General features: G+C 49.4%; 1 protein-coding gene across 2 annotated transcripts; it reads right to left on the reverse strand.

Moving 5' to 3' along the window:
• Positions 1 to 282: 282 nt before the first annotated feature.
• On the reverse strand, positions 283 to 23,028 carry Tert (telomerase reverse transcriptase). 2 transcript variants are annotated; one of them, XM_057789975.1, is made up of 16 exons: positions 22,728 to 23,028; positions 21,303 to 22,635; positions 16,507 to 16,702; positions 15,291 to 15,471; positions 14,471 to 14,650; positions 13,743 to 13,901; positions 11,786 to 11,887; positions 10,940 to 11,025; positions 9,314 to 9,427; positions 8,956 to 9,027; positions 7,326 to 7,514; positions 4,302 to 4,428; positions 3,735 to 3,796; positions 2,495 to 2,619; positions 2,185 to 2,322; positions 283 to 1,661 (listed from the first exon to the last, which is right to left on the reverse strand). In XM_057789975.1, the coding sequence occupies exons 1-16, from the start codon at positions 22,944 to 22,946 to the stop codon at positions 1,558 to 1,560; spliced, it is 3,387 nt and encodes a 1,128-aa protein (XP_057645958.1). In that variant the 5' UTR covers positions 22,947 to 23,028; the 3' UTR covers positions 283 to 1,557. The 2 variants fall into 2 exon arrangements, with proteins under 2 accessions (XP_057645958.1, XP_057645957.1); XM_057789974.1 differs by lacking the exons at positions 283 to 1,661; positions 2,185 to 2,322; positions 2,495 to 2,619 and having other exon boundaries at positions 3,736 to 4,428.
• Between the last annotated feature and the right edge of the window lie 3,210 nt (positions 23,029 to 26,238).

The following is a 26,238-nucleotide window of genomic DNA, read 5'->3' on the forward strand; positions in this document are numbered from 1 at the left end:
GATTTCCTGCCTGGCTTTAGTTTGCTCTGCCATAGACCCAAAGCAGCTTCTTTATTAACCAATGGTAATAAAACATATTCACAGCATACAGAGGGGAATCTCACATCAGGGAATAGTGGCACATGCCTTTAATCCCAGCACTTTGGAGGTAAAGACAGGTGGATCAAGGTGAATTTGAGGCCAGCCTGGTCTACACAGTGAGTTCTGGGACAGCCAAGATCTACACAGGAAGGTCCTGTCTTGAAAAAAAAAAAAAACAAAAAACGAAGGGGGGCAGGGAGAATCAGAAAGCATTTAAGTAGAAGTCTGTTAGAGTGATATATCAAACAAGCATGACAAACAACACTTGCATGATTTACTGTTTATTTGCATATGACTCCTGTCTGATTTAGTACTAACATACATCATCCAATTTTATCTCAGTAGATACCACTATGATTGATTACTGTGAGATGCTGCCAAGGAATCTTCGCTTCAGAGAACTTATGAAATGTCCCCAGTATGATCCCTTCGACTTGCCTGTGACCTGTTTGATTTCAACATTCACAACGTTCTGAAGTATTTGTCAAACCACCACTAAAAATTAAAGTGGACTCTGAGAATATTGCAAAAATACAATAAAATAAAAATAAAAGACCCCTACCATCTCCCAGTTAGTTCTCTTTGCCTTATGCTTTGAGTCAATATGTAAACTCTCAACTACTGCTCCAGTCAAAAACAAAAACCAAAAACCTTGCTTATATAAGTTGCCTTAGTCATGGTGTTTTATCACAGCAATAGAAAAGTAACTAAACATGCAGTCACTTGAATTTGGAATATATTTAGGCTGCAATTTAGGTTACTGGCTCAAAGCCATCTCTTCCTCTCTGAGACACTCTGAGCCCATAGGGAAAGGCTCCACAGTTAGATATAAAAAGACATCAGGTCCAGCACACCCATGCACCCTCTACCTCCTTTTGGTGTTGGTAGCTAGGGGATCCCTGCCACTAAAAAGGGTGGGATCTGCTTCCTGGGGGGCAACAGGAAGGAAACAAGTCCACCAGAGAAACAAGGACAAACTCCCATACTACCATCACAACACAGATCTTTGGGAGGGCAACCTAGCCTCACAACAGTGATGTGGGATTCCCCTCTGTATGCTGTGAATACCATTGGTTAATAAAAAACTGTCTTGTGCCTGCGCAGGGAATAGAGGTAGGCAGGGAAAACTAAACTGAATGCTGGGAGAAAGAAAGGCAGAGTGAGAGAGAGCTTCATGTAGTCCCGCTGGAGACAGACACTAGAACTTTAGCTGGTAAGCCACAGCCACGTGGCCATACATAGATTAATAGAAATGGGTTAAATTAATATGTAAGAGTTAGCTAATCAGAAGCTAGAGCTAATGGGCCAAGCAGTGATTTAATTAGTACAGTCTCTACATGCTTATTTAGGGGCTAAGTGGCCAGGAACCAACAAGTGACTCTCTCCTCCTACACAACAGGCCAGTCCCTCTTGTGACACGGATCCATGAGAGGAAAGGCTAAAGTGCCCATGTTCATCCAGCTGAAGGAAGCAGGCTTAGTCCAAAATGGTCTCAAAGTCTGTACTTAGGACTGGGTCAGCTGCAACCTTGAGAATAGCCATTGTTGCCGCAGGGAGCTTCAGGCACAGCTGTTTCTGGGCTGCAACAGAGGACATGTTTGAATTTCATTCCAAAGAGGTGAGGTAGTCCCTTAGCCTACCTGGGTCAAGTCCTGGCCACGTGTGGGCCAGGCGTGAGCAGGAGTCCCACCCAGATACACACCACCACCGCTACACTGGGCACACAAGGACTGCAAGAGAGGCAGTATGGAAACAGATGCAACAGAGAAACCTCAGCATCCCTCCCTGAATCTAGAAAGTAGCAGAGCAGAGGAGAAGGTGAGGGGACCAGGTAGGGAACAGAAGTTTCCTGAAAGTGAAACATGTCATCCCATGGGCCTCTAGGGGGGTAAGAGGCAGAGTAAGAACAGAGTGAGCAGGCAGGCAGAAGTAGGAAGATGTGGTCTAGAAGCCCAGCTTCACCCCCTCCCCCCAGGGCTGCCCGAGCAGGCTCCTCCCCTGGCAAATGGAGACGGACTTGGCATCTACAGTCTGCCTTTGGATTCAACTAGGCACTCGGTGTTCGAGGGTAGATTTGGGGGTCATTTGGAGGAGCTCACTTACCGGCCCTGAGAGGTCCCAGGAGACACCTGTAGACAGCAGAATGACCAGCCAGCTTGGTCAGGAAGGCTTGGTAGCAGAGCCAGCGGGCAGCTTCAAGAGGAAATAAGCCAGAGGCTCTCTTGGCCCCTAGTGTCGCTCCTGGGGGAGCAGATGGAGGCTTAAGAACCATGGGCCACAGACCCTCATGCCCTCCGACAGGCTCTCCACTCCCTTCTGACCTGCTTGACTCAGGAACGACAGTCAGCAGCACTAGCGAGGGCAGAATATCCAGCCCCTGCATAAGAACGCTGGCCCTGGTCTATCCACGCACCTGAATTCTTGACCTTCAGGACAGAGTAGCAGCAGGATGCTGAGCTGGCAATGATGCCCAGAAAGAATGTGGGGTTCTTCCTAATATGCTGATCAAAGGGAAGCTGAAGCACGCATGCATGGAACCTGGGCAGGAACCACAATGGCAGGGAAGGGACCTTGGTGAGTATGTACATGCGTGTACACATGAATGAGCTCTTGTCTGTGCATACATGTGAATCACACACACATTTATGTGCACCACATGCACAGAACCATGTACAAATGAACTACGTGTGAACACTCAGCATGTGTGTGTGTGCACATGTCTTCATACATGTATACCGTCATATAACTAGTCTCTTCCCAGGTGCCTCATGCATGTCACCTCACATCACAGCAAGGGTAAATTGCCTGACTTTGAAATTGTGCTCAGTTTTCCACAGCGCAAGCTTTTTCCTACACTCAGCTCCAGTGACGCGGGAGGTTACTTAGGAGGAGGCCAGACCCACAGTGGCATAAATCTGGCCTGTGGTTGGTGTGACCATCTGTCAACTCCAGGCAGAACTCTGGCCTCTGCTGCAACTCCATGCAGCACTTCCTGTGACTTTCATGAGTCACAGGAAGCCAATCCCACCCGTACAGGAGACTTCAGAAGAAAGCTGTGGTCAGGTAGGGGATGCCATGTGGTCTGGCCTAATGAGCCTGACTTAGGTGGGGGCATTTCACTACTTGAAACCTGGGAATGGATCCCACTGATGGGCCACCAGTCCCAGGTCTCAGGACCAACCAAGAACAAGACTATTCCAGAAGAACAAGCCATGGCTGCTTTAGGCCGTGTCCTTGTCATGCCTTCTGGATGCAAGGCTGGGGACACTCAGCAATAGATCTGATTCTCTGGGTTCTGGAGCTCTGAATCCCCCTGCTTCTTTTTCCCATCCTATGCCTTCTGGGGTGCTTTCTTGGGGGGCTCTTTACCCCAGCTTGCCCTCCTGTTTCAAGCCTGTCAACCACAGGCTCTGATCAGCACCTAAGGTCACATAGGATTCCGGTACAGGGAGACCAGAAGAGGTTCTCATCTGACAGATACAGAGCTGTGTAGAGACTCAGCTGAACGCTGCTTTTTCCTGACCCCGCGTTAGTATGCCACCCAATCCGGGGAGCAACTAGCCAGCTCTCAAACTTGAAAGCCCCAGCAGACAGCATGGCTGGCATTTCTGGTCTGTGGCTCCCTCTAGTGGTGGCACAGACCCATGACTCACCTGTAGGCCTGCAGCAGGAAGATCTTGTAAACATTGATGCAGACTGTCTGCAGGCTGTTCACCTGGAGTCCCAACAGAAAGATAAGCATCAGCAACGTCCTTCAGATCACAAATGAGCACTTCCTATGTGAGGAACCCAAGAAATCCAGCCAGGGGAGGAAGCAGGAGGGAGCAGGGGCCAAAGCCTACCACAGTGGCCCCTTCCAGAGAACTCAGCAGCAATGACCTGAGAGTCCAAGGCCAAGGCCAGGATCCAAAAAATCCTCTCTCTGTGTGTGTACGGATGGTAGTATTGTCAAGTGACAGAGATGAGCAGGGTAGATGCTCAGGGGACATACAGATGTCCACACGCTCTTCACACACACGCATGCGCACACACACGCATGCATGCACACAGACACACATGCACGCACAATGCACATACACACATGCATGCACACACGCGCACACACACACACACACACGGTTGCCCTCGACACACATACACCTCTCCCTGCACGTGCCCCCACACAAAGAACAGGACCTGCACAAGGGTTCCACAGATGATGTGGCTGCCCATCTGCTTACCTGCAAGTCTAGAAACAGACTGTGACATTTCAGCCGCAAAATAGTTAAGAGCTTGTGCCGCATGTTCCTCCCGGGCTTGAAGGTGCGCTGGAAGGTGAGGCTGGCCTTAACTGAGGTCTGGGTGTAACTGCAGCACAAAGATATCCTGCCTGTGTGATTCCCACATCAACCCCTCTTCTGAGAGACCAGCACCAATGCCCTTCCACCCCCTGTCCCTCTCTGCTGCACACTGAGGGCTGAGACAGGGATGGACCTTCACACAGGGAACACATTCCAGCTCTTGGGACATGCTCACAGCACCACATGAAGCCCTGGACAACCAAATCCAGCCAGATATAGTGAGCAACATCCGTTTTATCCAAGTTAGCATTACCAGACATCTTTGCTCATCAGTGGCAAATAAGAGCCGTCAAAACCCACAGTTTAGAAGGAAACATAAATCATACAGGAAATCATAAAGCCCTGTGCTTCTTTAAGTTGCTCAGTCTGACAGAGCACCTTCCCAGTACAGGGCTGTGAAGGAAGCAGAACACTGCCTTCAGCCAGACCTCGGCGGCAGCAAACAACAGTAAGGAAATGCCTACGATAGTGTCAAACCACTTGCAGACTGCAGGATGCTTCTTGGCCACCTTTGAAAATAAAATTACAAGATGGCGCATATAGGACAGAAGGCAAGGGGTGGTTCCTTCTTGTCATCCAAAGACCTTGCGTCGTTCTCAGAGATGTATACTGGTTACAGTCATGGTTACCTCTGTTAAGCTTCTTTAAAAGATTTTTGTTTTTACGCATTTAAGTGTATGCATGCGGATGGAGGCCAGACGAAGGGGTGTTCTGCTCTTCCAAACTCCACGTCATTCCCTTGAAACAAGATCTCTCACTGAATCTGGAGCTGGGCTGGCAACCAGCAAGCCACTGTGACCAGCTTTTCCCATCTGTACCTACAGTGTTGGGGATACAGGTGCCTGTAACCACCATGGCTTTTTATGTTGGTTTCGGGGTTCTGAGCTCAGATACTCATTCTTACACGGAGATACTCTTAACCCAAGTTACCTCCCCAGCCCTAGTCATACCTTCTATGTGTAGCACAATTAATAAAAGAACCCAGAGACAGACACTGGGGTTCAACCTGAAGGTCAGAAAAGCAGAACAGCCAGCCACTGGCTCTTACCTCTACCTCAGTCTGAAATGGCGATCCTGCCTCCAGGAATCTTGGAGTGAGACTATGTATGAAAGTGGTCTCCTCCCGTCTTATATTCCTCTCCAGCGCTGGGATTAAAGGTCTGCACCACTATCCCTTGGCTTCTATGGCAAACTAGTGCCGCTACTGGGATTAAAGGTGTGTGTCACCACTGCCTGGTGTGTGAGGCTGGGCAGTGTGGCCGTTTTACTCTCTGAACTTCAGGCAAGTTTTATTTATTAAAATACAAATTAAATATCGTTACATCTATACAGACTTTTGAACCCTTTGATGTTGAAATGGGGTTTCTGCCATTAAATACTGTTTGAAAATGTGGTATCTACAGCAGAAGAAGGCTGCCGCTTGTGTTCCGAACATCTTCTGTGCCACTGCTTAGGTCAAAGGGCAAGACAAACCAGCCATGCCATCGTGAAGGTTCAAGTCAAATCTTTGGTAGTCTCCAATTTTTTTTTTCAGGAGAGACACAAAGATGTGGAATTGCTAGGAAAAAATGAATGCATGTTCTAAAGACCACAGTACCATCAAGTGCCACTTTCTGGAGATGCTGCCTTAGCCTGACTGAATCAAAGCGCGTGTGAATATGTGTAGAGTCTGAGCACACACTAAATCACGTTATGAGGGCTCAAGCAGCATAAACTACTATCCACAGGGGTTTTGCACCAATCTCCCCACAGATCTTGAAGACCCACTGCACAATTCTGGGGGCCACAGCTACATGGCTGTGTTCTACATTGCAGCGTTCTGTTGATTCTCTTCACGTTTCGCATGTGAGCTATGGTTTGGGGAGAAGAAGTTCCTACCAGTACATTTTTCCTTAGGGTGTTGCTAGTCACTCTGGCTGACCTCTAGGCACGTTGTCCCTGGCTCAGACGGAAGGATCCTCAGCCCAGCTGAGCACACCCAAACTGCAGCCTCATTGGTGAGCTCACAGCTGCTCTGAACATTGGCTCTGGTCTATGTGTCAGAGTCGTCTCCGATTCCCCCTGTCCAGGGCCAGCCTGGATTCCCAAAAGGGTGTGCTTTCTCTGCTTTTTGCAGTATGTTCAGAAGGGAAATGCTGTTTTGATTGCTTTACCCATTACTCATGACACGGAGGAGCTCAGGCCTGTGCGGACAGCACAGCAGATATGGGCACCTGCACAGATGGCTTATCTGCACCCAACTCTTCCCTTATGGTGTGAACTTCCAAAGAGTGCTATGGAGACAGGAGAGTTTGGATTCGAGCTCAGGACAGACAGCTGTCAACACGACGACATCTCCTGCCACAATCCTCATACTTTCACTCATAAAAGAAGAAGTCTGGATAATTTCACCTATTTCCATCTCAAATCTGTTGTATCTACACTAAAGCTGGGTTGTGAGCTTCCAGTAGGTGGAGACCAACTTCCCTCCTCCTGCAAGCACCTTATACCTCATACAGAGAAGGGCCCTGGCTCCATGGCCTCTAGGAGACTTGAGACAAGGGTGAAGATGTTTTCACATTGCCCTGTCCATCTCCAGGCAGAAAAGGAACACCTTATGGCCTCTGTCACTTCAGGCCTCATCGTTACTTGTGTCTAGAAGCAGGAAACAATGTGGAGTACCTCACAGCATCTGTTGCCCCCATGAGCTCATGGCTCCTCAACAGGAGAAGAATGAAGTGCCCCTACAGCATCTCCTGCCCCCATGAGATCATAGCTCCTCAACAGGAGACAGAATGGAACACCCTATAGCATCCTCTGCCCCCATGAGATCATGGCTCCTCAACAGGAGACAGAATGAAACACCCTACAGCATCCCCTGCCCCTATGAGATCATGGCTCCTCAACGTGGCCAGGTGTGCTTACGTGGTGTAGTCACACAACACCTCCAGAGTCTGAGTGTCCAGCAGTAAGCCACACCAGGGAAACAGGCAGCAAGCAGGCAGCTGGTGTGGAGCTGCACTGTCCAGGGTACCAGTCTCCATGGGGAAGTTCACCATTGTCTTCTGTAAGTTTATGGTGCAGCCATACTCAGGAATGCCGTGGACCAGGGCCCTGGTAAGAGAGGGAACATAGGTGTTCTGGGACCAGAGAGAGCGGGTCCTTGAGGGCACCCTAATGGAACGTCAGGCACAGTCTTGCTCTGGACTGTAGCCTAGTTCCTGTCTTCTGTGTAAGAAATAGAACAATAGGGCCAGTTCAAAACAAAATAGGCGGGCATCAAACAAGTAGGAAGAGTCACACGACTCTCTGATGTTCATATCTTAGCATCTACGTAGCAAGGCATCTTCTCCCTATGACCCCAAAAGCCTGCTTTCTTGTTGCTACTTTGAGGTATCTGCAGGCTCCAAAGCTACAGAGAAATCCTGTCTTGAAAAAACAAAACAAAACAAAAAGTTGTCAGGAATGGCTGTTGTGGTGATTTGAATAGGTATGGTCCTCGTGTGTTTGAATGCTTGGCCCATAGGGAGCGGCACTATTAGGAGGTGTGGCCTTGCTCGAGGAAGCTGTCACTGGAGCCAGGCTTTGAGGTCTCCTATTCTCAAGCTGTACCTACTGTGGCACAGTTTACTTCCTGTTGCCTGCAGATCCAGATACAGAACTCTCAGCTACCTCTCCAGCACCATGTCTGATTGCACACTGCCATGTTTTCACCATGATGATCATGAACTAAACCTCTGAAACTGTAAGCCGGCCTCATAAGACTTGCTGTTGTGAGTCTGGGAGCCTACATGGATCTGAGCTAGGCCCTCTGCATGTGTGTGACAACGTGTAGCTTGGTCTCTTAGTAAGGCTTCTAACAGTGAGAGCAGGACCTCTCCCTGGCACTTAGCTTATTTTTGCTAACTTGTTCCCCATGCTGGATTACCTGGTCCTGTCTCAGCGTAAGGGGAGGAGCTTGGTCCTGTCTCAACTTGATGCGCCAGGTTTTGTGCAGGACCATGGTGAGGCCTGTCCCTTTCCGAATGCAGATGGAGGAGTGGATGGGAGGGGGATAGATGGGAAAGAGGACCAGACGAAAGAAGGGAGGGAGAAATGGCTGGTATGTAAAATAAATAAAAACAATTAAATTAATAAAAAAGAGTTGCTGTGGCCATGGTGTCTCTTCACGGCAATAGAAAGCCTAACCAAGACAGCTGTGGTCACATCTCCCAGAAGGGCTTAGTGCCTCAGGCCTCTGCAAACAGCCATTCTGTGGGCTCAGTTGGGGGGCATGAGAGTTACTGTCTGTTGTCTCATCTGAAGACTTTCCAAACACTGGCATAGGCCTGGTCCCTCACCACACTGCGTGCCCGGTGAGACCAAGCTGGACCAGCCATGGGTGCCATACTGTCTTCCTTGGTGCTGCAGGTGTCCCATGCCTGGCTACATAGGTAAGATGTCCCCGTCAGTTAGTAGAGGTGACAACACGAGCTCCAGGCAAGCGGAATTACAGACCTCAGCTATACATCCACCGTGATCATGACAGTGGAAACCTGGGCATGACGGTCCCTACCTGAGGAAGGCTTTTGCCTGGACCAGGTGGGGTGTCACCAATAGAAAGTCATCCACAAAGCGTAAAAGCAGCCTAAAATGAGACACATTGACAGGCTTCACGTAGAATCCACTTGTAAAAGATCCAACCTAAAACACTTTAAATATGGGAACGCACAAAGACAAAACAAAGTGATAAAACAGCTTTACTGTCTTCCTGACAGAAACAGCTCTGGGGCACGTCACAGCTTTTCATCAATGGCCTTTACATCTTGGACACAAAGCAACTGTAGCACCCACCCAGTGAGCTGGAAACATGACGCGTAAAGCTATGTCAACTCATAACCCGGACCCTTGGAGCGGTAAAAGGAAGCATTTACCCGTCCTGGTGCACCTCCGCAAAAAGCTTGTTCTCCATGTCTCCGAAACACAGGCTGAAGAGCAGGGTGGACAGGCTGGAGCCCTGGGGGATGCCCTGGCATTGGACATAGCACCTGGGAGGGGGGGGATTAAGATCAGAAGCAGCAGCCGTGTGAGCTTATGCTCACGTTTGACAAACCCCCATGTATGAATATGGACGCAGACATACATGAACATACACAGACACCCTTCTGTAGACTTGCTCAAAGACTACATAAAAACAGTATCATCTACTACTATCAGTTGTCAAGACCTAAAAGGACACCAAATTAAGTACCGCCCTTATCTCTCCCATCCCCCACTCCTATTATAACCTGGGTGGTTGGGACTACATCCCCATTCAGTGACTCCAGGCTTTTCTTAGGTTTTAAATTTTAAACAAGAATGATAAGCAATCAGGCTCTTGAACTGAATATGTATCTGGGACAATTAGTAACAGATTGTTAGTGCAGGACCATTCCAGGTGTAGTCATGTGAAAATGTCAATGATTTCTTCACAGAGAATACAATGGCACCCTTCAATCAAACATACATGTGGGTGCTGGCAGGGGTGGGTGCCTTCACATGATCAGGACAGGAAACTCACCGAGGGAACCCGTATGTGAGAAAGAGTAGGTGCGAGCTGACCTTTAACCCCTCGAACCGGCTCAGTCCCCTCTGCTGGAGTAACCTTCAGGAAGCTCTCCAGCACAGCGCACACAGATCTGACTTTTCAGTGTATCGGGCTGACCCACACGAGGACTAAGTTACCTACCACATGGATGGACTCACAGATCTGTGCTCAGTAGCTATCAGGACTCAGGAGCACCCTTTGTTGTGTTTGTGGAAACACACTCAGTTGCAGCTTGTGGTCTCCTAGTACGCACATTTAACATTTCCAATCATATCCTAATACATATCGTGACTTCTGATAATCAGACATTTCTTCTCCTACCTGACATCATCTCTAATAGACCAGGGTGTGAGCCTGGAATCCCATTCTGACTGGCACTCACTGTGGGCTCCTATGAGTCCAGCAAAGAGGAGCCAAGTGCATTTGCAGCGTTCCATTCTCTAGGGGGGATTTTGGGTGCAGAAGGTCCAAGCAAATGCTCAAACACTCAACCTCACATCTAATCCAGACTCACAAGACAGGTCTTTGCGGGCTGATGGGTTGTTAGGCAGCTCCAGCAGAGCCAGTCTGGGCTGGTCTGGCTTGTAACTCATGGGAGTCTCAGGGGGACCCTACCACTGGCACTGCATTCTCTTTGTTGATGCTACACATGTCCTGCACCTGGCTGCACAGGCAAGGTGCCCTTGCCACTTTGTCAAAATGACAACAGGAGCTACAAGGATACAAAATTTTTAACTTCAATGGGGCCAAGCTTAGCCAGGAGCTCCCAAGGCCTTATGAGTAGGCAGCCCTGTGGTCCAGCCAGCAGAGGGCAAGAAAATTCTACAAAGGGAAGCGGGGAGGAAGGAATGAGGTGGAGGCAGCTGGTCAGATAAACTAGCCAGTTAGCGGGCACCCTGCTCAGCAGTCAGAATGGCCTCTACCTACCTGTACCAGCCCAGCCTCTGCCCACTTGCCCCATGCCTGTGCCCACCTGCCACCAATCTTCATGATGCTGTTACGCACAAAGTGCTGGAAGAAGTCGAACAGGCTGCAGCCGGCCTCATTCAGAGAGAAGTTCTAGAAAACCAGACACAGGTAGACGGACGGGTGTGAGAATGCGGAATATTGCAGCAGGTTACTACCAGATGCCCCTTCAAGACCGAGCATTCAGGGTAAAGTGGGGGTGGGGGCAGGGCCAAGTGTCCCTGTATGACTAGGCTGAATCTGACTCAAGGTGACGGGGGTTACTTAACTTACAGAGCAGTGATGTAACCTCGTATGTCCCTACAGCACTAGGTCTGGAAACTTTCAGCTCACCCAGTACCCCGAGGAGCCAAAAGAAAACCGTTCAAAGTGCTCAGTGAGCATGGCTGCTCCAAAGGTGGAACATGTACAAAGAAGGTTCTTTAAGAACCACCAACTTGTGGGAAGAGATCTCCCGTGTGTGGCATCGGGAAACACTGCTTCTGACACAATGGACCAAAACGAGGACCACAGAACAAGGCCAACTTGTCCACCCAAAGCAGGTGAACTAACTTATGGTCTCAAGGTCAAAACTGAGGGAGGAGATATTTTTACCAGCTCACTAATGGGTCAGCTGGATTATGGGGGACAGAAGGGTAGAAAGGGCACTTCAAAGCAGGAGTCTTAGCATGCCCACCTTAGTAGCTACTGGGGGACCTTGGTCATGTCATGGGGACTGCCAGAAAGAGTGGCCTTGGTCATGGGAACTCTCCACCAAGGAGTATGTTGGTCACATTCCTGCACTGAAACAAACAGCAAAGCAGAGGAGGAAAGGCCCCACCAGGTGTGGCCCACGAGTGGGAAGCCCCAGGACCTGCTCAATGACAACCGAGTTCCTCAGTGCGCTGGCATCGGACTCCTGCAGATGTGTCACGAAGTGGTTCATGTACGGCTCAAAGTCAGACATGGCGGAGACCTGCAGCAAAGAAGTCAATACTTGAGGGGAACCAGAGGGGCACATGATTTTCTGGCCGAGACAGGCTCAGTACAGTTGAACAATACAACAATGTATGTAGGGCCACTCCATCATAGAGTCTTGTAAGGAAAAGAGAGAATCTAGCATCCCAGCAGGAAGAGTCACAGAAACAGCATGTTTGATCACAGTCAGCTTTCCACAGGGCAGATACCCCCATAATGCTGTGGCTGCTGACAATCACAACACAAGCAGCACCCAGACTTCTCCACAGAGGCAGTGTGCAGACAGGAGGAAGAGCTGTCAGGAATAGGGAGGAGATGACATTTCCTGCAACAGACTCTCTAGGACGCCTGCTTTTTATCCAGTGGTCACCAAGGCCCATGTCTCCATGTCACTGTCAGGAACACAGCGCCATCTTCAGACAGCACAGGGACAATTCCAAGCCTGCCAGGGGTGAAGCATCCGGAGACGGGAACACTGGAGTCTGGAGACGGGAACACTGGAGTCTCTAAGTAACCTTGGAGTCCTCAAACTTGTCATACTTCTGTTCCATACTCTCATATGTTGAGACTGCACATTGGCGTTAAATCATGTTTTTTTTTTTTTTTTTTTGGATTTTTGAGACAGCGTTTCTCTGTGGCTTTGGAGCCTGTCCTGGAACTTGCTCTGTAGACCAGGCTGGTCTCGAACTCACAGAGATCCGCCTGCCTCTGCCTCCCAAGTGCTGGGATTAAAGGCGTGCGCCACCATCACCCGGCTGGCGTTGAATCTTAAAACTTCCCATGTTAGGTTGCATGTGTGAATATGGTCAAAATGCATTATATACACATATAAAGTTGTTATAAAGAAACCCATTATTATGTACATTTAACATACAATAGCACAAAATAAATAAGAAACGCCTGTGCCAAGTGGGTTTGCTGTAGTGCCAGGAGAAAAGCCACCCAGAGTAGTTAAAGTACAAGAATTAACGTAGGAAAGAATAGCAAGATATATAGAAAATGTTTGCATTTTCAAAATAATTAAGTAACATGCTTCTAAAGAACCAAGAGGTTATCAAAAAATTGCAATTAATAAACAAAAAAGATTTGAACTGAATAACGAACTGGCAAAATGCCAGAATGTGTACAGCACTACTGAGGGGTCTCAGAGAGAAATATGTAACTTCAGGTATTTACTTGGGGTTGGTGCAATGGCTTAGTAAGTGAAGCCACCTACCACCAAACCTACTGACTTAAGTTCTATTCCCAGATCCATATAGTGGATGGAGAAAATTAGCTCCTACACATTGTCCTGTAACCTCTACAGAGCACCATGATGGTTGCTCTGGCCAGAGCAGGGAAGGAATCAGTCGGGTGTAGTGATTATGAATTTGCCCTTGGTGCAGAAGCTCACAGCCACTGCACATACCACACATGTAGAGTTAAACGTTTGCCTGTTGAGTCTTGTGTGTCCTACATACAGGGGAAGGAAGCCCCCTTGTGCCTCTTCCAGGCCAAAACTCTGTGCAAATTTCTCCCCCTTTAAACCTGCAGACCCCACCTGTTTACTGAAGAGGACATTGGATGTACAAATCAACAAGCTGTTCCAGAGCAAGGGAGGATAGCTGCAGATAGCTCCTGGAAGGGGAAGCTCCATTGGGAGTCCCATGGAGGGAGGCAGGATGGGGTCAGACAAATGATCCTTGGTGCCACGGACACCCAAACCATAGACATGGCACCATATGAACTTGCCAGAAGTATGGACCTATCACAGCCTCAGCTGTGTTACTGACAGATCCCAGATATCCATGGTATGAGAAGGCCTGTGCCACCAACATGCTCTCAGCATAGATAAGAGTTCACTTTGATGTTACCTCTCTCCTGAAGGACTTATGGACTTGGCCTTGGCGATTTCTTTGAACCACTGCATACTGGCGGACACAGTACATGTTCTCTGGGTGTCTGATCATATTGGCGACAACCTCCATGAGCTTTTCCTGGGGAATGGCATCAAATGCTCCCGTCACATCTGCCTGTGGAACACACGTGAGCACTATTAAGCATGGTTGGGTCCAGGCCTAGGGGTCCTACTGGCTCTGCCCTTGGTGTCTGGGTTCTAACCTACCTTTAAGCAAACCTGCAGGAGAAAGATACTCCATGCTCCTGTACCAGCCTAGCTGCCCATGCTCATCCTACAAATTTCCCATTCCAGACAAAGGACCCTGGGGCATACCCCAGATACTGCAGCATCCAGCATCCAGGTCCTGGTGGTAGAATCAACCTTGGCTACTTCTCTGAATGGGACCCATCAACCAATAGGATTCTCCTACAGGGTGCATCCCAGAGGAGTTGGAATATACTGTGCAGGGAATGCGTATTTAGCTCATGGATGTTCTGGGAGCTGGTTATCCCGGAAGAACGGGGTGCCCCTGCTCCCGAGAGAATGGGAGGCCATGGCATCTTTGGTCTACATACGGTAACAGGCTAACACTCTCACCAGCTGAAGCCTACAACAGGGTCATCCAGTGTTGGCTGCTCCGAGGACGTCCCTACAGCCCAGACCATGAGAGCAAATGTGATAGACAGGAGTACCAATGCCTACCTTAACAAAGTACATCCTGGGTGCCCAGCCCAGAGTGCGCGTGCGCAGCACGAAGGTCCGCCAGGTCCTGTAGACGTCATTCAGGCCCAGGACAGAAGCTCCCAGGAGGTTAGGGTGCTTTGTCCGCTCATAGTTGAGCACGCTGAATAGCGTCTTGAGACGGTGGGTGAAATCCTGGGCCTGTGCGGGGGCCACAGAAGACACATGAGAAAGGGACCTGACAGATTTTCCCAGACCACCCTGATTTCTCCTGTAGCCCAGAGTCCTAGAAGATCTCTCCCACTAAGTCATTTGACTGCATTTGGGGCCTGCTCCAATCTGTTCTCACCCACCATCAAGGCAGGTCCAGAGACATGTCCTCTGGGCTGGGGTCAGGCTCAGGATCACCGGCACTCACAAAGGTCCCCCACTGAGCTGAGGCATCAATAGCTTCACTTTGTCCTCTGGGGCATTGCTAATGACAGAGTCACCCCACAAGCTTACACAGCTACTGGGAGGAGTCAGAGCTTTTACGGACATCCAGCTATGAGGAAGGGAGGCAGCTGCCTCCTGGTTACTGTGGCCCCTAGCATGGAGGCCATACAGTGTCTACTCTACTTAGCAAGATCCCTGAGGTACCTCCAAGGTTTGTGTCCCAAGTCCTCTGCTCTTGAGAACATCTCCCTTCTCTAGGTTCTTCCCACATGCTGAGTTTTTGGACTCAGGAACAACCAGTTCTTTGTCCTCCCTCTTCTGTTTACCCAGGGCTCAGAACTTCATGAGCCCTCACGGGAGCCAGAGTGCAGGCTGCACCAGCAACAGAGGAGCCAAATGCAGTCACCTGTTTCTCTTTGTCAAGGACTCTGGGGCCCATGCTGTAACCCATGTTCACAATGGGCCGGAGACCACTGGGCTTGGGAATGAAACGCAGTCTGTATATGGGCGTGACCGGCCAGACCTCCTGGTACTGCCTGACCTTCTCTCGTGACAGCTCCTGCAGCCGCACTCTCTTGAGGTGCTGCCTGTTACAGAGAGCATTATGGAGTTATGAGGTGAGCATGTGGGACATGCAAGAGACACATCCCAGGGGGTGGTTAGAAACTTGGTTCATTTGACACCTGGCCATGCTATGGGGCTACATCCAGGATCATAGCAACCCACAGAACTGTCTGGGCAGAGCATAGCAACCCACAACAACCAGACAACCCACGGAACTGTCTGGGCAGAGTACATGACATGTAGCCTGTGTTGCTACCTGGGACATCTGGTCCCACAGTCTGCCCTCAGTGTTCCTTTCTTGGGTGGTTCCATTGACCAGGATACTTTTGAAACAATCTGCTGCACTGTATGGATATCCTGACTTAGACAAAGGTGTGATAAAGAAAAAAAAAAAAACCCAAAACACCCCTGCCCACCCCAGGTATGTGTGCACCAAAGTGTTCAGGAAGCCATGTACTAGCTAAGGATCCCACAAGCACAGTGGGTGGTGTGTAATACATAGCTATGGCTGGACCTCGGGGCCTCATGAAACATGGCGCTGGGTGGTAGTGGTGCACACCTTTAATCCCAGTGCTCAGGAGGCAGAGACGATCTCAAGGCCAGCCTGGTCTACAGAGCAAGCTTCAGAACAGCCAGAGGTACCCAGAGAAACCTTGGTTAACGTGGTAATCTGCTCTCTGCAGGCCTTGCCTGGCCTCTACTCTGCCTCTTCAGACTGGGACAGCAAATCCCAGCTCAATAAGCAAAGAACCTTAGCCACTCAGAGCCCCTGCCAGCTCTTGGAGTGGATCCTTGAGGTTTCCCACTGAGGAGGCTCCTCATAGGTGCCTCCTTCAGGGGTGAACAGAAGGTGAACCCATCTGACCCATGTACCAAACAGGCAGCTGTTCTGTTTGGTATGAATTCCTCCCTCTTTAGGGACCCTATAGATGGTGCAAACCCAACTTATGATCTAACAGCCCAGAAAGCAGGCTCCCCAGTCCATGACTACACGGAGTCTATGCCCTGAAGGTTCATTGTAAACAGCAGACACTGATAACAGAGACGTGGTGTGGTACCTCACTCCAATGCTCTGCAGTTTGCTCCACACACTCTTACGGTAGAAGAAGAGCTGGTTCTTCTGGAATGTAGTTTCTGTGACGTAAAAGAATGACCTGAGCAGCTCTACCACGTACGTGTCCATCAGCCAGAATAGGAATGCAGCCAGGATCCTTTCCCTTGTACGGTGTTCTGCGGCAGGGACGCAGTTGTTTCCTGAAAGTAGTAGATACTCAACACTCATGACTCAGCCCAGACTCATAAGGTCCAGCATGGAAGCCCCAAAATGAGCCCAAGAGGTATAGCTCTGGACATGCTGGGTTCTAATAAAATAGATCAATGAATTAGTTCAACTTTTTTTTTTTTTTTTTTTTTTTTAGCATGTTGTACACTAAAGTTCCCCGAAAAAGCTGTGTTGGTGTCAGGACCCTACAGGCTTGCTGACTAGAGGTGTGTGGCTGCTGACTGAGAGAGAAATGCTCTGAGCCATCTTTCCCTCCCCCAACCTCTGAATCTGACCTAGCACTGTGTCTATCCAGTGAATCTTTTGTGATGGGTAGACTCAGCAGACCCTAGCTTCTGTCAACTCTAAAGCTACGAATGTCTTCAGATAGGGGCTAGGGACATGGCTTAGCTGGAAAAGTGTGTGCTCTAGAGGCATGAAAACTGACTTCTATTGTGTGGTGACCTGTACTTGTAATCCCAGTGCTCAGGAGGCAAAGACAGATGGATCCTATCTGAAATACTGACTCCAGGTGATTGAAGACGCCACCTGATGTCAACATTGAGACTCCACACATGTGCACAGGCAACCTTCAGTGGGTGCTGGGGCTGTGATCCTGGATCACACACTCACCGCACTGACAGCAGTGCTGTTCAGAGAACAGATGGCTCTAACTGTCAAACTGGACATAAAGGTTCACTGCACCATGGGTCAGGATAGCTGTCCCTCCCGAGGGCCTCTGAAGATCACTCTGTACGTCTCCAGACACAATGGGGCCTGCTTTATCCGGATAAAGCTGGGTTTACCAGCTGTGATAAACATAAAGGAAACTTGGGAAGAAGAATAAGAATCCCAAAGGAGGGGGCTGGAGAGATGGCTCAGCGGTTAAGAGCACTGGCTGTTCTTCCAGAGAACCCGGTTCAATTCCCAGCACCTACATGACTGCTAACAACTGTCTGTAACTCCAGTTTCTGGGGATCTGATACAATACCTTCACACCAATCCACATAAAATAAAAGTTAAATAAATTTTATATATATATATATATATATATATATATATATATATATATATATAGAGAGAGAGAGAGAGAGAGAGAGAGAGAATCCCAAAGGAGGCACAAGATAGGAGACAGAATGAACAGAGAAAGAAGACAACAGGGGCTGGAGAGATACCTCAGTGGTCAAGAGCACTGACTGCTCTTGCAGAGGTTCTCATTTGTTTCTCAGCAACCACAAGGTAGCTCACAACCTCCTGTAACTCCGGTTCCGGGAGATCTGACGCCCTCATCTGGTCAGCTCCACGGCGCCATGCGTGGCAGAGTGTACGTATACATAAAATAACTGCTAGAAATAGGGTTAGACTAAATACACAGTGATCTTAAAAAACAAGACTGGCTCGGTGGTGGTGGTGCACGCCTTTAATCCCAGCACAGGGAGGCAAAGGCAGGTGGATCTCTGTGAGTTCGAGGCCAGCCTGGTCTACAAGAGCTAGTTCCAGGACAGGCTTCAAAGCTACAGAGAAACCCTATCTTGAAAAACAAAAACCAAAATAAAAAAAAAAAACCCAAAAAAACAAAAACAAACAAACAAACAAAAAACAAGAATGATGTTTAACTTGAGTGTAGAGAGACTGAAGGCAGAACTAAGTCAGCAGAGACAGAGGAAGTGGTGGGTAGGATAGCCTGGGCGGACTGAAGGTGAATATCAACCAGCCCTGAGTTTATTTCTCAGTCAGCATATATACTAATTACAAGCAAAAGTGCAGGACAACCAGCTAACCTCCTCCCTGCACTGTCCTTGAGAGGAAGCTCAAGCAGAGGAGGCGGCGTCTCCTCAGACAGCTTCTAACCTCTAAGAGGAGTGCCTCCAGCTGGCCTACCCCGGCCCAAATCTTAACAGAATAATGTACTCTTTCATCTGGGCAAAAATGCTCTTTCTTATGGGCTATCTCAGACGTTTCTCACAGCCCTCAAGGTTGCAGGCGGAGAAGGAAAGCTTGAACTCAAATGACTTCTAAGTCAGAATTGACTCCAGATGGAAAGTGAGTCACACATGGCTACCACAGGAAGTTGGTGGAGATGCTGACCAGAGATGGACTGCGTTAAGGCTCAAATGTCAGGTGACCACTGGCCACGAACGGTGCACACAGCTTCTTACCACTCTAAGGTAAAAACAGAATGAAAACACAGGCAGCAGCAAGGAGATGCACTTTACAACTGTGCAGACAGCAAGACGTGGGGATGGGGTGGGCACAGCAACACTGGCTGCTTTTTCAGGGAACTGGGGTTTGGTTCCCAGCATTCACATGGTGGTTCCCATCTGTAACTCCGGCTCAAGGGAATGCAGGGCTCTCTCCCAGCTTCTGCAGGTACTTGACATTCAAGTGATACAGAGACGGACAAGTAATGCTCCCCCCATCATTTTAAAACTAATGAACGCGAACTGAAAATAATAGGAGCAGCACATTCAGGCACATTTCTTCCTGAAGGAGAGGAAGCCAGCCAGCTCAGCTTTCCAGCTAAGTGACCACTGTCCAACTGGTATAGCAATGTATAAAAAAACTCACTTGCGTGCTGTGGAAAAGATCCACTTGAGAGACCAGCCTGGTCTACAAGAGCTAGTTCCAGGACAGGCTCCAAAGCCACTGAGAAACCCTGTCTCGAAAAGCAAAACTTAAAGGAAGAAAAAAGACATAGTAGGGAAAAACCAAAAGCAAGCCCAGTTCAGTCAGTTTGAGTTGACAAACTCAGCTACTGGGCATGGTTTACACACCTGTGATCCCACTTCTCCAGAAGCTGAGGCAGGAAGGGCAGCCTGAACAACTTAGCAAAAACTTATCTCAGAAAACAAAACAAAAAGCCGGGCGGTGGTGGCGCACGCCTTTAATCCCAGCACTCGGGAGGCAGAGGCAGGCGGATCTTTGTGAGTTCGAGGCCAGCCTGGTCTAGAAGAGCTAGTTCCAGGACAGGAACAAAAAAGCTACGGAGAAACCCTGTCTCGAAAAATCAAAAAAAAAAAAAAAACAAAACTTCACATTTAAAGAAAAAAAATCACTAGAGACGTAATATCCTGGTAATTAGATTCTCTAATCAGAAAGACAGAAAATTCTGCTCGGTGTGGTGGCATACCCTTTAATGCCTGTACTCCTGGGGGGGGGTGGGTAACAGTTCAAGGTCAGTCTTGTCTACAAATAAATAAATAAATAAAAACTTAAAACTAGTACATAACAATATTGCATGTAAATACCACCAGAACAAGAAGAAATAAGCCTACTTGTCCAGTCAGAGATGGAGGTATCCATCCCGCTTCCTCTGTCAGAGCCTGGAAAGGGTGTGGATGTGACGTAGTGAACACAAAAACCTCAGCACTCAGAAACACAATGAACTTGTGCAGAAGTGCACACTTCCAGCACCTTCAAAAAGCTGGTATTATACAGACTATTCTACACGAGAGTTCAAGATTAATTCAAAAGAAACATTCAAAATATTTCACACATTTGGAATTTAAAAATTCCTATGTAATAAATACATCAAAAAACAAACAAACAAACAAAAAAAAAAACAAAGACAAAAACAAAACAGCCGGGCAGTGGTGGCACACGCCTTTAATCCCAGCACTCGGGAGGCAGAGGCAGGCGGATCTCTGTGAGTTCGAGGCCAGCCTGGACTACAAGAGTTAGTTCCAGGACAGGAATCAAAAGCTACGGAGAAACCCTGTCTCGAAAATCAAAAAAAAAAACAAAACAAAAAAACCAAACAAACAAACAAAAAATAAAAACAATGGGAGGTCGAAAATGCCTCCAAACCACTGATAGAAAAATTACCATCTATGGCAGCACTAGGTGCAGCTAAGGCAGCGTCCAGAGGGAAGTGTGTAGTCAAAGACCCAACCTATGATGACAGAAAAACAACAACAAACTGAAGAGGCGACGGTGGGCCAACCTCAACATTAAACCAGGCAAGGGAAGCCACAGGGGTCCTGGCTCTACAAACTCCCGAGGTCACACAAACAGTACCCTTCCCGCAGCAGGCCCGGTTCTCCTTGCTCGGGCGCCTTCACTTAAGATGGGACAGGGATCTTCACTGTAGGGAAGTCTTTCATTTATTTGTCTCCCAGCCACCCTTCCCCTACTGAGGAGCTGCACAGTTAAAGCTTAAGCATGCATCTGGTTCACTGGGTGAACCAGGAGAACCCTTAAACCTTAGGAGCCTCGCTTCCTACCAGGACAAATGGGTTCCCGTGCTGACCTGCCGTTGTGCGAGGCACTGTTCCACAAGGGACCACCGATAACCTGTAGGAGCTCTCTCTAGAGCGTCTTCTCACCAGGTGCCAGTATTTCCATCCACTATGCACCCCTCCTGCGCATCTGTTCCCCGGTGTCCCCAGCACTGAGAACCCGCCCCAGGTCTTGGACGAGAATCTTGGCTAGCACAAACGGGGCCAGAGAGAGCTTGGAGTCAAGAGGCCATGGGATGGAACTTACCCAACCACTGACTGCATAAAGCCACGGCACCGCGGCGGACTCCTGACACTCATTGTCTCTCCCTTTTCTGGGCACCTGCTTCATTCAGTGGAGGCCAGCCCTGCTCACCTGGATTGCTGCGAAGCCAGGGGCAGTCCTCCACTTTCATTTTCCACATCAGCTCCTGCAGCGAGAGTTTGCCGTACTTCCCCAAGGAGATGAATTGCTTCACGTTCTTCAAGAAGCGGCGCTTGTTGTGCCTCGTACCCCAGAGACCTGAAGGCACCAGCTTTCGGATGCAGGCCCGCAGAAAACCATATACCTGCCAGGGACTGCTGTGTAGGCGGAGCAAATTAATGAGGTGCGGTGAGCTGGTGTTCAAGGCACCTGCCCCCTGGTGGGCTGCTGTCCGAAACCTACAATGTGACCTGAGGAGTCTGACATATGAGCACCTTGCATGGTTCACAAGCAGCTGCTGGAATAGGGGCCGCATCTGCCAGTAGCGCTTTGGCAGGCGGCGTGTCCGGCGTAGTGGTCCTAATGTTCGAGGCCTCGAGCCTAGAAAGATGATCTCCACCAGTCTCCTGGCTCCACTCAAGCTAGGCTGGAGGTTGTTGAGTAGAAATGAGGGGTCCAGCTTCTCTCGGCCACCTCCCCTGGAGTAGAGGAAGCGTTTGGTCTCAGTAAAAGGTTGGGGTTGAAAGGCATTTTGGCATAGCGGTGACTGCAGGTCTGTGGAACTGCACTTGTTCTTACAGAACACTGATCCAGAGAGACTCAGGCCAGGTGCCTTTCCTCTGGAAGACAAATTTCCCTTGGTAGCTCTGCTAGTAGGCACTGCGGGGAACTGGGCAGGCCTTGGCACCCGTGTTTTGTCTGATGGGGTTGGAACCGCCTGCTTGTCGGGTCCCTTCTTCCGTCTCAGGGCCAGATTGCACCTGGCCTTCTTGGATGAAGGCACACTTTTATCCGTGATGCTCAGACTCCGCTTCACGCCTCGAGATGGCAAGGTCAAGGGTTTCCATGCTTCCTGGTAACTGCTGTTCCTGACCGGCTGTGTGGATCCAAGATGGGTAAAATTTCTGCCCCCGGGTTGTGTGGGCCTGTATCTGGGGGGCACAGAGGGCCAGGTATCCGCGGGGCTATCTATTTGGTACAGGGGTGAGCCGCAAACTTGGTAGGCACAGGTCGGGGGCACCAGCAGGTAGAGCGCACAGCGGGTCATAAGGTAGACCAGCAGGTCGTCGCCCACTCGGCTCAGCAGAAGCATCCATGCACGACTGATACGCAGGTTGTCAGTCACCGAGTTGGGAAAGTAGCTTCGCACGCTGGTTGTGAAGGCCACAGGGGCCCCGCCTTGGGTCTCGCCAAGCAGCGAGAAGCCAAAAGTCAGCACGTTTCTCTCGCCGCGCTCACAGAGTCGCTGCACGACCCTGGCCACCAGCTCCTTCAGAGATGACACCTGGTAAGGAGAAGAGGTCTTGACACGTGAGCTGTCCAATGTACTCCCGGCTCTCCGCCCCCGACCCACGGGGATCCCACCCAGAGGCCCACCTGGTAGAAGGAAAGGTCAGCAGGTGGAGGCTGCGAGCCCCAGGGCACACACACTAGGCACTGGGCCACCAACGTGCGGAAGGCCTTTGGATCTCCAGGTTGCACAAGTCGCCTGCCCTCAGTTCCCAGGCGCCGCACGAAGGTTGCCAGCGGCCACACCTCGCGGTACCGGCTGCGCAGCAGAGCGCGCACAGTCCGAAAACGGCGCGCGCGGGGCATCTCGCTCAAGGTCCGGCCCGGCCTCCCACGTGCGGGAACTTCGATCTAGGGCTGTGCACAGAAAACATTAGGACACGGGACATTGAAAGCCCGCGGGGGATAAAGGCGGGGTCGGGACGGAGGAAGGGGCGGGATCCAAACCTAGCGGAAGGGGCGGGGTTCACCAATAACACTTTTCTATCTGTGGTCCCCCTGTTGGCGCTTAGGGACTACCGACCAGTCTTGTTCCTCCAGTGGAGTTCATTGTGCGGAAAATGTAACCCGAGTTCAGTGGTTGCGGGGAGTAACAGAGAGAGGCGCGGTCACGAAGGTTGCCCTCCACAGAAACCGTCTCGGTCCCCTTTTCGGTCTGAGCTGGGGATCCCAGGTGGTCTAGACTGGGACGGGGTCTCAAGCAAAGACGCCTGTCCTTGACAGCCTACGAATTCGGTGCTGGCAGTGGGTGGTGGCAGTTGGTGTTCTTTCCAGTCAGGTTTCACAATTACCGCCGGAATTCGACTGTACAGGTTCTTAAAGTTTTATTGTGGTCCTACCATAAGCTCAGCTCCCAGATAGGTTCCGTTAACAGCCACCACCAAAGGAGGAGGACCAGGTGAAGCTGTGTGTCCGCTTTTCTTACTGTCACAGCGGCCTTCACCCCAGGGTCCAGAGCTACGGATCTTCTCCCACTCTCGACCTCAGGACAGCAGTCCTTCTAACCGGAGACTGGCAGCTTTAACAGTACTTGCCAGCGCGCGCGCGCGCGCGCGAGGTGTTGGAGGTATGGCAGTGCGCTATGGGTAAGGGACATAAATCGTGACAATACCCAGAGTCGTAGCTAGGCGCTGGGAAATAGGGAATCTGTGGTCTTCACAGTAGCTCAATTTGGCAAACACTGAAATGCTAACAAATCTAACCTTTGGTGCCTTCAGCTTTCTGAGGAAATTGCTTCTATCCACCGATCTAGCATTTGAACAGGCCTCAAGCCCTCCCGACAGGCGCTTTTTCATATTTACTCCCTTGTAGGAGGTCTGCCGCCTTGTAAATGCTCAGGATTACACGTGTTATTTTAGAAGTCCATTTAGTGGGCGTCAGCTTCTTTGAGGGGGTGTTTTTGAGGTTTGCCGGGTACTGCTACTTAGGAGATTTGGGACTGAACTGAGAAATTTGTGCCAACAAAGAAGTGGTTCCCCAAAGAAATCAGCATTGAAAACAGATTGAAAAATTAGAATATAGCTGGGCACGATGGTGCATCATTGTAATTCTGGCTCTTGGGAGATGGAGGCAGGAGGATGAGGAGACATTCAAATTCAGGCCAGCTGCACTGTGAGTTTAAGGTCCACTTGTGTGAAATGAGACCCTGCCTCAAAAAACAAAGAGGAGGAACGTGGGTAGCATGTGCTGACATGAAACCCTGGGTTCAAGCCCCAGAAAACCAAAGCAGAAAATACATGTTGAAACTGTCCGTGAGATATGATGGAACCAGTGGACACACAGAGAGCATACTTGTAGCAGGCCAGCTTTAGAAAGCTGTTCTTATAGACACTAGGCCAGACAGAGGCTCTTTGGGGAAGGCTGCACCCCAGGAACTATCCCAGAGACAGCAGGTGGTAGAGGTTAGATCCTGCAGGAAAGAGGCAGAGGAGAGACCCCAAGTGTCCCTACCCATATAGGGATAAGAGTCTCTGTAGGAAATCCCTGGGGCCTGTCCTGCTTGCCCGCTGGCTTGTCAGCATCCAGAATCCCATCAAGGCTCTGGATGTGATGCTAAGCTGCTGTAGCTTGCCAGGTTCAGACGTCACGGGAACACTGGTTTGCTTCTTAGGGGTCAAGATGGGAAAATGAGAACAGTAATTTTCATTTACATAGTTTGTCACCGACACCGCAACTTCATACCTATTATTGATCTGATCAACACCCAACAGTTCAGTGCATGAATGCCACCGTGCACTTTTGTAGGCCAGAGGCTGGTGATTCCCTGACGTCACAGACGGCAGAACCTCAAGAGAGTATGTACTGGTTCTGGACTTGGGAGCCCTGACACTGACCAACTTGGTCTCTTCTTGGGATATGTTACCTTGTTCTGTTTCCTCAGTGCCACCTTAACCCATGCGGACACCACTCCCATCTCTGTTTGCTTCATCCTGCACATTAAACTGCCTATGAAAACCAATGAAAAGTACTTAGGGCACAAAAATCTCTTTGAATGTCGCTATTTAATCCTCATAGCTTGGCAAACAGAGCTCAGTTCTTTTTTTACATCTTTGGATTTTCGAGACCTTGAAAGTTATTTGATGAAATTTAAGAAAATAGTAAGATAAACTCATCCACTTGGACTTGGAAAGGTTGTATTTGCTGATGGAATTAAGTTTCTTAATTGCTCCTGTTGTAAGCACATGGCTGGCTAGCCTATGTGGTTCTTTCTCAGAGGATGGGGTGTCTGTGAAGCCCTTTAGAAGAGAGGTTTCTTCCAGGCTGGGAAAATCATCAGATCCGATGAGAACTGTTTGCAATCATGAATAGCAAGAAGAAGGGAGAGAGAGTTGAATGATTAAGCCACTGGCTTCTGACTTGAGAAAAGCGGTTCAGATTTTCAGTATTTAAAGAAGGTGCTTAACCGCTTCCCCTTCCTTAAAGAGGCAACTCTGCCACTGCTCAAGAGTAGAGGAAAGCCTGGCCACCATGAGATGACTCGAATTCTTCTGCATGCTGCATCTAGCAACTACCACCTCTTCTTCATCATCACAGCAGGTTTTTAAATATTCCAATTCTTTTGTGTCACCTTAACAGCAGCTGGAAAGATCTTTCACAGGTACATGGAAGTCTTTACCCTCCTGCTCAACACACCCACCACAGTCCTCTCATTACCCCCCAGCCTTTTACTCTGGGCTTCTGGTCCTCACACTATGGCTTCTGCATCATCACAGTGTGTGTGTGTGTGTGTGTGTGTGTGTGTGTGTGTGTGTGAGAGAGAGAGAGAGAGAGAGAGAGAGAGAGAGAGAGAGAGATTGGTTCTGAAAGCAATGCTGGTCTCTACCAAGTCCTCAAGTCCTCGCTAGAATATAACAAACATTTCACATTTCAGGTCTTAACAAAATAAGGACACAGAAGCAAAAAACAAAACAAAACAAAAACTCTCCAAACACACAGCACTCAGGAGGCTCAAGCAGGATCGACATGATCCTGAACTACCAAGGTCTCAAGTGGCCCAAGCAGCCTTGAACTCACATGTAGACGAGGCTACCCTTGAACTCCTGATCCTCCTATTTTCTAAGGCCCAAGATTATACGTATGTATGGCTTGGATTGAGTAC

The sequence above is a fragment of the Chionomys nivalis genome, chromosome 15, assembly GCF_950005125.1.
Source record: "Chionomys nivalis chromosome 15, mChiNiv1.1, whole genome shotgun sequence".
NCBI lineage: Eukaryota > Metazoa > Chordata > Mammalia > Rodentia > Cricetidae > Chionomys > Chionomys nivalis.

Bases quoted from the DNA above. Each gene is read 5' to 3' on its own strand.
- Tert (XM_057789974.1), bottom strand. From the start codon at position 22,946: ATGCCCCGCGCGCGCCGTTTTCGGACTGTGCGCGCTCTGCTGCGCAGC. The intron at 22,636-22,727 runs GTGGGCCTCTGG...TCTCCTTACCAG, and splicing joins CTGACCTTTCCTTCTACCAG to GTGTCATCTCTGAAGGAGCT. The intron at 13,902-14,470 runs GTAGGCATTGGT...TGTGTTCCACAG, and splicing joins CCAGGATGTACTTTGTTAAG to GCAGATGTGACGGGAGCATT.